We start from the raw sequence: 12008 nt of genomic DNA, 5'->3' as shown, positions 1-12008 counted from the left end.
AGTTACAATCCAAAAACCTAATACGAAAGTTTTAACCAATTTATCTTATCATTCAATAATTGAAAGTGTCCCTAGAAAAGGGGTCTATATGCAACAACCAAAATTTTACAGGAGAGAGAAGACACTTACTTAAACAAATAAAAAACAATAGTTTCAGTGATTTATGGTTCTATTTTTAATCATTGACGCTCTTAAAAATCTTACCATAAATCACAGAAATTCTTTTCCTCTCTCCTGTCAAATTTAATTTTTGCATGTCTTTTTTGGGATGCCTTCAATTATAACTTATCTTGGGTTCAAAGTATTTTTTTTAATTTGGTGCTTATAAAGTAATAAAAAACACCAATATTGTATGAGCATAAAAACATGTAAATTAACATGTAAGAACAATTAATTTCAAAATACGCTCTTAATCATCCGAGGACTGGAATTTACATGAACCTGTGATAATATTATGCCGAGCAAAAATTGAATTTAAACACAAAGAGTAAAAATTGCATGCATGTAACAAACAAGCGGAAATAAAAAAAGCCTAAAACAACTGAATACTTAATTTAACTTTCTATTGTTGGCAATACCTACTAAACTTAGCAAGACACATAAATATAATAATGCATGACTATTTATGACTCAAAATAATAATATGGGAACACTAAATTAATTCAGGGAAGAGAATCATTATTTTAAATCCACTGTATGAAAATATTGAATGGGGGAAAACATTCGTAGTCATAATATATTATTATCAAGTGGAGAATTTTAGATTAATCTGCAATGGGTATGAAATATACGGGGGTGTCTCTAATTCTCTATAAATATATTAACTAATGGCCATTATAATAGACATATTTATTGTCCTGAGTGAATTATTAATGTCGGCAAATTGTTTATAACAGCATTAATATCAATTTTATAAAATTTTACAAAAAAAATGTTTTTTTCCAAATTTTACTGTTGCCATAAATGTTGCATTTCGTAGTTCGAATTTTCTTTCGGTTTTTTGTCGTGTCGATTTCAAATTAACGGGGCTTTACTGTATTTTTTTTAAATTTCCATAAGATACACAAATTCATGCTGCTTAAACTGATATCAAATATTTAAGTGAATAGGTGGACCGATTATCAACACGGATTTTATAACGGAACAAATGAATGGCACCCATTATGAGTCACACAAAAGTAACGCCATTGTAATTATGTATTGCGAATATAGATCAGAATGTTGTTTACTTGTTTGTAATAAAGGAAAAATGTATTGAGTACCGATGATCTACACAAACACGAAAGACTAGCAGTATTAAAAATGTCTTATTATTAATACTATTCAACTATTGAGACCCGTTTGATATTTTTTGAGTTAAACTAGTATTGTCCAAATGCAAAGTTTTAATAATTCACTATTATTTTCTTTGATGTGATAATGCATAACATGGTCAGAATAGTCAAAAAAATAATCAAGTCGGGTAGGTCAAGGATCAGTGGCGAAGGGTGGAAGAAATCCGACAAAAATAGTGCACTCTAAACTTTGTCAGTCATACTTATTTGTTTTTATTGGACTAATAATACGATTTGCTGGTGGTGTTAGTTAGTTTTTAAAATTCAATTAAGCACTGCCTAAAGAAAACCATAATATTATCTATTCTAACTGATTTGAGTTTTGTACTATTCCATTTGAATCATTTTTGCAACATGAGTTTCACCTTTCGGTATCACCGATGGCAAATTCACACTGACTACGACAAATACAGTTAATTATCGTTTGTATAACAATTTAATACAATAAAAGAGGTAAAAACGTAATTATCTATTATGGTTTGGTTTTGGCAGGATTTAATTGAATCTTACAATTGTATTCTTAGTCCAATGAAAACAAATAAGTATGACAGACAAAGTTTAGTATGCACTTTTGATGTCAGATATTCACAGCCTACCTCCACTCCTTGACACTGTTATGGATGGATGTTTACAATCACATCGGAAACATTGTTTTCATTTGAAAGTACTATGTATATAATAATATCAATGGGTAATGCACAGATATTATATATTAAATGTTTTGAGAAATCTAATTTGAATCGATTGAAAAATTAAAGGGAAATGGACATACATTATTATGTGTTTGAATGGGATAATAATATGTTCTTAAATACAAATTTACAACGTAAAGGTATAATGCAGGTGTTTTTGTATATTAACTTGACTTTGGTAAAAACTGGACATAATATGTGATATATTGCGGGCAAAGAATGCTAAGAGCTTACCTTCTAGTATGGCATTCTTGGGTCCTCTCTCTTGCATAGACGAAGTAGCAGTCAAGATTGCCTTCTCCACCAGTGGTGTATTGCACTCATAGTCGTCATATCTACTATATTCTGTAAGAAATTAAAATACATTTCATATCATATGAGCTGTTCAATATATTGAAAGTAAAGGGTGTTTTTTAAGCTCGATAGAACTAGAACTAATTGTAAAGATAATACATGTAAGATCAATACATTTGAAAATGATTTCAGGCATATACGCGGCTGTCTTTGACGAAGACAGACGTTCAATTTCGGACCAGTTTTACAAAACACTGCTGGCCATATGTCACAAATAACACAAACAATGTTAGCTTCCAAAGCGTCAATTGTTGCAGGTATATTAGCAAAACCCAGTGACTTTACGTAGCACCATAGGAAATAATCCAAAGGTGTCTTGGAGTCCAAATGACATGTGTCCATTTCTCGAAATAAACTTATCGCCAAATTTTGAGTGCCTTCAATAAGTCGATGGTTGCAGTAGCCATCCTGTTGAAAACATCTACTGTACCCGAGCTCCGGCCTTATTTTTGAAGAAATAAGGTCAGATGATCCCACCAGCATGTAAACCTCAACAAACGGTACATTTTTGTGGATGTAATTGAGTCTGTAGGGTCTCACTCGATATAAGGTAATATTGCTTATTACCAAATCCATTAAGCCGTATATATTGTTTCCGACTGCTTTTACGTGTTGCTTATTACATCGTTTTCTCTCGCTCGGCGTCGCTTTGACTATGTCATACTTTTTGTCAAAACTATCGAACTCCACGCATATGAGGCGTCTAATTACAAAAAAGTCCACAATTCGATATTTGCAGGAAACAACGTTTTTATGTTTCAAGCTTCAATTATTTGTTTTAACGTAAGATTATTTTTTCCGTTGTATTCTATGTCGAAATTAGAACCAAATGGCAATTTGTTTCAGCCGATAAACTCTTAAATGTAATAAATATAGGCAAAATAAAATTGGATGCAGCGCTACTTGTACCTCACTTTTTAATTTATTCCCCATAAGGCACATATTTCCGTGGCAATGTCATGAGTTTACCAGATGCTACAGCATGGGAGACGCCATTTACAATATTGAACGTTCCCAATGATGGTTGACTTAAATACGCGCGAAATCAACCAAGCTTTAAATAATATGAAACACGGACATGGCGCTTTTTGTAATAAATCGAGACTTAAAATATTTTTTTTCATAGGGTTTTGTCGCGTTTTGGAATTTATAGATACGTATTGTGTAAAATTATACAAAGAATATGTGCGTATTTTTTTCTCGATTTTGACCAAATGTGGACTTATCGCTTATTGGAATTAGACTCCTCATATGTGGTATGTTTATAATAATCATTTACTGACTATCACCAGTGAGTCCAGAGCACGTAGGTAAATCATGCATTCTTGAAACGGCTACACATTATAGTGGGTGGCAAATTAAGGCAAATAATACAACTTTTGAGAGTAGATTCCATGGCGATAATAAAATTTTTGCCTGTGGTGCTAGAATTTTCTGATACTAGTGGGCATGAATATCAGAATTTTTACAAATATGATTGCATACATCCTTTGTAGAAGAAATAATTTTGGATACATATACCCGACCATGTCCGATCCTAATAAGATCATACGGGCCTCCAGAGTGGAGGTTTGTATGAACAGATTTTGTTTTTACGAGAAATGGATGTCAGCCACTTGCTCAAACTATTAGGTCCATACTCTGACTCATGCACAAATTGAAAAACAATATGTCTACTTGCCAGACCCAAGATTCGATCTTGGGACTCATGACGCTATAGGCCGACGCTGAAGCCGCGAGGCCATCGTGGGACTAAATAATAGTACAGGGCAAATATTTTAGTCTGCTAACGGATGGTATTTTCATACATTTCTTTTTATTCTTATTTACCATTCTGAATGTGTCAGATAGTGGTTCAAAATGTTCAAAGGGTCTAAAAAGGTTCAAAAAAAGGTTGAATATCACCAGTCTAAACACTCCAGTGTCTTGGGTGAAAGAGCTCTAAGACTAGGTAAACTAGTATAAAAGAATTCTGATAAGTAAACTCTGAAGGCTTATTACACCAGCAAACTCGCAAGCCCGACCAGATTCAACAAACGTCGTGAGCAATCGTCGACTTTAAAAAGCAATTAATAAAGCAACTCAATCGTGTTGATTTGATTGGTTCATAATATAAGCCCACTTGCTAGTAAGAACAAATTATAACTAAAACAACAAAGAAAATTTAGACAAATAATGAGTTGCTGATTGTATTTACTAGGATATTATTTTTGTTTTGTATTATTATTGTCTGTAAGGCAGCCTTCATTATTTAAACGTCAAATTTATGTTGTTATGTCAAACGCAAGACAGGACACACTATGTGAGGCCACATTTGGAAGCTCGAAGTTAATTTGTATATTTTCGTACATTCTCGATAATATTCGACATGATCGTGCCCAAAAAATTGAAATTGTTTCAATTCTGTCACGACTCCAGGGAACGAATCAGAAGTGACTTTTCAGGATCAAGGTGATCGTGGCAGACGGTTGGCCTAAAAATCTGCCAATGTAATTTGAGCTTAACTCAATCGGTAAATTGATATTTTTAAGCTAATAGTTTGAACAAAAATAAGAGAGATGGACTGCTATATTATTATGGACCTAACTAAATTAGTTGTGGTGATGTTTTTTTTAATAGATTGATTTACCTACTATCATTAAACACCAATATAAAAGTTTAGCACACCAAATTTTAATACGTATGACTGTTTAGTCACGTTTATGACAATATTAATTAACTATTGCTGGTGAGTCACATTATTTATAGGAAGTCACAATATGAATAAGGTGGCATGACAGATAACGTCGATTAAATGTTTTCTGTTTAACTTTCTGTACAATATTCTTCATTTTAGAAAAGTTCAAACAAAAAGTTAGTAATTACAAGTAATCGCTGTAGTTGTGATACACCATGGGTACACCGAGGGAAGTACGTACATCACAATAATAACGTAATATAACAAGAAAAACAACACATTCCAAAATGTTGATATCGTATCGATTAAACAACATTAAAGAATTATTACGATCGGGCAATTATAATACTGGATAAGTATGTTACACTTTACATTTAATATGCGAGGAATTACACAATATGACAGTTTTAAACTGAAAAAATAAAATACTGTTGGTACCGAGTAGGATCGGCAAGAGCCATAATAAACAAATAACTGTGATAAAAGTCAAAATATATTAATTCAAGGTAGGTGTACTCATAGATCATGAATATCGCAGACTCTTAAAGAGATTAAATAAGATTTCTCACCTGAATTACAACCAGTTAAAAATAAAGCAAAAATGCATGCCGATATACGTGCAGCACCCATCATGACATGACGCACAACGACAATGTTACGCCCAAACGGCCCAAAGTATCTATGGGCCCCAGTGTTGCCATATTTTCAAAGTGGAATTATAGTACCGAGCCTCTAAAATTATAGTATTTCTGAAATGACGAATACTTTTCTAAATTTTCCAAAAATTACGCGTAAAGTAATTAACATCACCTTTTTTTTAGACAAAAATTGAAATATAAGGTAATTAGGGCTTGCGCAGACAGAGCGCGGTCAGGCGGTCTGCGTTCCGCGTTCGGAGTTCGGCGTTCTTTGTACTGTATGGACTTCATACTGTATGGGTACACAGCCGGTGGTCAGACCGCGCCGGTCAATTGGAACGCTGGAGTTCTGGAGTTCTATGCCCGGAATTACAAAGAACGCCGTACCTCCGCTGAGCAGTCACACAACATAGAGCGAAACCACACGGGGGAGTGAGTACGTAACAGCGGTGCTTTCTCACTTCCACTCGCAGTCGGAATATAGCGGTCAAGCATTATGCAGCGCTTGTGTCAGTACAACGTTTGTAAACAAATGGAACGCTTATTGTTGACCGCCACCTGTCTGCTGTCCCTGAACGTTAGCGGTCAACGGTCGGTTGAACGCAGAACTAAGACCGCTCTCTGTCTGCGCAAGCCCTTAGTGACTTTTTTTTTTCAAAATATTCAGATGCAAGGTGATTTACGTCTCCTTTATTTAGACAAAAATTCAAATAGATTGTGATCGACGTCTCGTTTTTTTAGACATAAGTTCAAAAGTTAGGTATTTTAGTTCTTCCGAACAGCTTTAATGCTTCAAATACACTCTATGACGATCGGTCATATATATGTCGAAAAACCCGTTTCTTATGTTGGCGTCCTGTGTCACAGGGTGTCACAGAGTGTAAATACGATTTCATAGCTGTCATACAATATGTATGTATAAATGTCGGAATGGCATAGATTTGATCATAGACACTAAAACGCTCTTAGCATATATGTGCCCGATCGTCATATAGTCTATTTGAACCTTAACGCTATTTTTTATCTATTGCCAACTTTTTTTCCGAATTTTCAAAATTATAGTATTTTGGGCGTACTATATCTGTTTTATATCGTACATAGTACGCGTGCCAAAATTATAGTACAAATACTATAATTATATTACGGTTGGCATCACTGATGGGCCCAGTGTTGCCATATTTTTCTATGCTGATTATAGTACAAAGGCGTAAAAAGTATAGTATTTATGAAAAATATATAGTACAGGAACATTTTTCGTCTTGAATCCTTTAAAATTATAGTAATCGGGTATATTTGGCGTAAAATTATAGTATTTTACATTTTTCGCGAAATCAAAATTATAGTATTGTATTATAATTATAGTACGAATGGCATCACTGTATGGGCCAGTGCTGCCATCTTTTTGACACGGAATTATAGCACAGAGGGACATAGGTACCTAGTTTATAGGCAAAAATTATAGCGATCTATGTAGTTAGCCAATTTCATTTTGTATCGGATAAATTGTTAATCTTGTCGTGAGACAAAGTGCACTTTTAGTAAAAAGAAATCAAATAATTTTAATCGCTCACCCCTGGGAAATGTCACTGGCACCAACCATCCGTTAGGTACAATACCAATCTAAATATGCAATAGGTAGGGTAAGTTAAGGTAATGTGGTGATTAAGGTAATTTGGTGATAGTTTGTATTATTACGTGTATTCAAATAACCTGCCGTCCAAAAACTTTCAAGAATAAGTCATAGACGTATATACTATTCTTTGACTTGGAAAAATTATTTTCAAAGTGTTGTCAGTCATAAGTTGACGTACACGTGTTTGTATAGAACGCTTTCGGAGAATTGACACATTTTTCAAATAAAATCTTTCTTTTTCCAACATTTAAGCTATATCAAGGTAATATTTATACTATTTATGTTTTTATAATGGTTTTTCATAGTGCATGGCCTATTATATTTTTCCATTAATACGGTTTTGTTATTATTTAGTGAATTTAAACTTTACAGGCTTACAAATATCATATAAATTTTAGGAGATTTGTCATTTTTCGACAGTTCATTTTTAGGCCACTATTAGGTGTTTTTAAAAATGAATAAACCAGTGAAAAAAATTACAACAAATTATTTTACATTGTCTTACGGGTGTTTAATTATGTTTTAAAAAAATAATTCTAGGTTATATAGACCATCACCAAATTACCTACCACATTTTTGTTTGCACCTAAATGAGGAAAGAGAAGTGAAGGTGACAACAAATGTTGCAGAACGTATTCATTTGTTGATATACAAAAAGCGGCAGACCTGGTGAGGGATCAAAAATTGACATTATATAAAGCGGCAAAGGCCATGGGTATTCCATGGTCGTCTTTAAAACAACTTATTTCTAAGAACGAGAGAGAAGACAGAAATTCAACGAAGAATTTTTCAAAAATAGGAAGGCCTTTTCATTTCTTCATTACTTCATTAATTCATATATAAAAACAAATTCTAATAAGTATGTATTTTTAGCCGGCGATAATAAATATAATATAGGTACAATTTTCATGTTTACACGTCGCGGCGGCATCGCCGGATACCAATCCCCGAATGCAGCACTATTACCGGTTGCGCAACGGAAGCGCAAGCCTACTTCAACGAAGTATATTAAAACTCAACCGGTAGTGTCGACTGCAGTATGGAATTGAAGTACACATGCTATGGCGGTAGAGGCGCTAGCAACTCTCCGTTTGACATATTATTAATCGTCAGATATTCGTACGTAGTACATACCTATGTTAATCATTTTTTTCTATCTTTTACATCACTATTACCGCTGAAAGTATTATTTTGTGTTTAAATTCTCATTTAAATATTTATTGTGATTTTGTAATACAGAAACACACATGTTTGTTTGCAAAATACAACGGAAATTCCGTGTTGTAATATTGTTATATTGGAGACGAAACTAGCTTATTTAAAGATTAATTGGCTACGTACTCTAACAATGAATGGTTTAATAATGCAACGTTAACGGTAAGTACTGATTAAATATTAAGTAATTACCAAAATGGATAAAAATGTTATTTAATTTCCATGAAATTGACAAGAGTTCCTTCATGACATGTTTACTTTCTATCTTACTCTAACGCATGGACATGAGGTATAAGCATGCTGAATGCTTTCTCACTCGCGCTTATATTTCATGTATCCATTCCATTCGAAGCTCTATACACACAATATCTCCTGTAAAACTAAAAATTTGACGTGCTTCAGTTGAAGCGGTTCAGTCACGTGTTTTGCAGTGCTTCATTCGGGGATTGGCCTCCGTGTAGGTTTCGCTTTGCCAAATGCCTTGCCGCCATCCAGGAGCGCGTTACCTCGATCGCTCAAGCAATCATGCCTTGCAGTGAGAATGAGTGCGACAGCAATAATATTCGTCTGTAGGTGATAGCGTGAGATAGCAATACTTCTTCGAGCACCGCTCACGGCTCGTATCAACACGTTCCGTACTTGAATCGTATAAACGTATAACCAAAAAAAGACTTTGTCTACGAACATTTTCACACACGGTTATACGTTTGAGTTGCGCGAGCCGCTCAAGGCACGTAAACGACCGCCCAGTAAAACCTCCCGAAAGTGGATTCATATTATTAATTATTGTCTGTTATTTACAGCTTGGATATTTTTTATAATGCTGATGTTGCCTCAGCATTAGGTATTAAACATTTTAATAGAAAAAATCTTTTTGTCACATTTACGAAAACGGTTTTACTATTAATCTTAATTATTTGCACTATTCCGATGACATCAGTGGAAAGCTATAAGCTAAGGTAAAAATTGATTCCAATACTCCCGATTTCTTCAGTTCCGCGATTTGTGAAGTGATCTCCGGCGATCGTCGCGTTTGGAAATCCTTCTGTAATTGTATGGAAGGCATTATTAGAGGGAGTTTCTTTATATACGGGATACGGGTTCCCGTTATTATTTTTAATAATGGTGGTGGTGCACCCTTGGCCTGCCAGATTTCCTGGAAATGCTGAAGGCGTCCCCCTGTGAACGTGGTGAGTGAGACCCGGTCACCCGCGTCTAGGGTAAGTGCCCCTCGCTTCACCTCGGTTACCTCTGGGAAAACCTCGGTTGGATGGGCGTGGGCCTCTCGGCAAGCCACCCCTGACCGCCAGTTAATCTTTGTTGAAGATGTGTTCGGCGCTAGGTGGGATCTTGGTAAGAGCCTGTCGCGTAAAGGTGTCTTTTATTACCTAGAGGATTTTCTGCCGCCTCGTCTGAATCAACTCTGCCCGTTTTCCACAAAGGATTCGGGTGACGTCTTCAGACACTTTGTTGAGTGCTGACGAGTTCCAGAACTCCTTTACGACCGTCTCAAAAAGAGCCGTACCAATGGTGTGGTCGCTGACAGAATCGACCACTCGCTGTAACGAGTCCCGAATGCACTCCTTTTGTGCGAGCATCAATATTATGATCAATGGTTTATTATGTATGGGTACGGTTTTGGGTAGGTACAGCCAATACCGATATATCTCATACGTATTGTAGGTATTAGTACGGTCCCATTACGGTCCGTTGGCGAGCAATACTACAGGTTTTGAATAACACGTATTTTTAATTACCTACACACAATGTCAGGTGGTAGGTACAATTATTGGACCTATCATTGGGTAGGTAGAGGTTCGTTTCTTTCAACATGTACGAAACAAATCCAATTAAACCATAGACAATATACATACAAATTGTATGAGACCGGAAATGGTTTGAGATTTGACGTTTGGTTCAGTGTATCATTGAAAATCAAACCGTTCTCGGATCATCAGAAATGGTTTGACATGAAACTTCAAACCAATTCGGACGATTCATAGACTAAGACGATCTGTCAAACGGGAAATCATTAAAAAGTATACATAACCTGAAAACGATATCGATCTAAGATTTTCTACAAATATTTCGTTTGTTATTTTCTCGACATTTGACTTTAATATAATATTTTGTAGGATTAAGGAAAATCGACATGCCTAAAAACAGCATTCTCTGGCATGTGTAAGATCATCGTGATATGTTAATATTAATATATTTTAGATTTAGTACTTTGTATTTTTGGTTTTCAATACAATGGATTTATTTCAATGTATCCCATTATTTTTTGAATCGTCGTCGGAAGATTCGTCTGATGATGATTTTTTCATGCTGGAAGACTTTCAGCCCATTGCTAATAAGAAAAATGAAAATTATTGCGAAGATACTGTTGTAGACTACACGGACAGGCAGTTCATGATGCATTTTCGCGTTTCTAGAGATGTGCATGCAGATCTCACGGAACGATTTCAAAATTCTTCTCATTTTCCAACCCAGAACAGAGGCGGCAATGATAGAATCATTGCCACTAACCATTTACTGATATTCCTTTGGTTTGCTGGACATAAAACTGCGTCATTTCGAGATGTGGCTGATAGATTTAATATCACTATCGGTTCTCTCTCCAGAGTCATCAAAAGAGTGACTGTGTTTATTAGTAATTTATCCCCAGAAATAATACAATGGCCAACGAATTCTGAGAAAGCAGTTATAGAGATGGCTTTTAGGGAGAACGGGTTTCCGGGAGTCACCGGTGTCATTGATGGTAGTCATATAAAAATAGATAAGCCAGAAGATGATCCATTGTCATACATCAATAGGAAATTATATTATTCAATGCAGGTAAGACAAGATATTTTTCTATGATATTTCTTTGTCTTAGATATATTTGTGTTTTAAAATAATAAAAAAGACTCGCCTTAGATTAAAGAATAAATAATCTCACATAAATTTAATCATAGCACTGGTTCAAAGAATGTTATTTAATAAGTTTTCCAAGTACCTAGCTGAAAATCACAAATCTCATTCGTGCCATACTTGTTTGCAGGATTTTATTGCTTTCTGTATGACTAACTATCCTTTATTTTAGTTGCAGGCTGTGTGTGATGATAATCTCAAATTTCGAAATATCTATGTTGGATATCCAGGCTCAGTGCATGATAGTCGAGTATATCGAAATTCTTCACTGTATAGACAACTTGGCGACAGTGGATATCCCTGCCTCAGGAATTTGCTGACACCTTATAAAGCCAGGGGAGTACTAAATCAAACTCAAATTAATTATAATACCAAACTCAGTAAAAGTAGAATCAAAATTGAGCACGCATTTGGTCTACTGAAACAAAAATTTAGACAACTCTACCACTTAAAACATTGTTTTAATTACTCACTTTATTCGAGCATGTTGTGTTTTACACAATATGTCTCTAAATGACCAGTTTGAGTGGGATATTGATTCACCTACTGGAA

The 12008-nt window shown here is 34.9% G+C and overlaps 2 protein-coding genes across 2 annotated transcripts in view; both read right to left on the bottom strand.

Moving 5' to 3' along the window:
- Nucleotides 1-5705, bottom strand: part of Nrx-IV (neurexin-4) — a 35789-nt gene extending 30084 nt beyond the window's left edge. Inside the window, exons 1-2 of the mRNA XM_085951968.1 lie at nt 5627-5705; nt 2261-2371 (exon numbers count right to left, since the gene is read on the bottom strand). Coding sequence (XP_085808094.1) covers nt 2261-2371; nt 5627-5690 — 175 coding nt within the window. The 5' untranslated portion in view covers nt 5691-5705. The remainder of the gene's footprint in view (nt 1-2260; nt 2372-5626) is intronic.
- The window catches only part of LOC147078961 (uncharacterized), a 799973-nt gene that overhangs the window by 369574 nt on the left and 418391 nt on the right, over nt 1-12008 (bottom strand). The window lies entirely within an intron of this gene.

The sequence above is a fragment of the Rhyacophila brunnea genome, unplaced genomic scaffold, assembly GCF_057557595.1.
Source record: "Rhyacophila brunnea isolate RB1 unplaced genomic scaffold, BYU_Rbru_1.0 scaffold_10, whole genome shotgun sequence".
In the NCBI taxonomy this organism is placed as follows: domain Eukaryota; kingdom Metazoa; phylum Arthropoda; class Insecta; order Trichoptera; family Rhyacophilidae; genus Rhyacophila; species Rhyacophila brunnea.
Note: the sequence above shows the minus strand (reverse complement) of the source record. Positions and strands in the feature narration are given on the sequence as shown.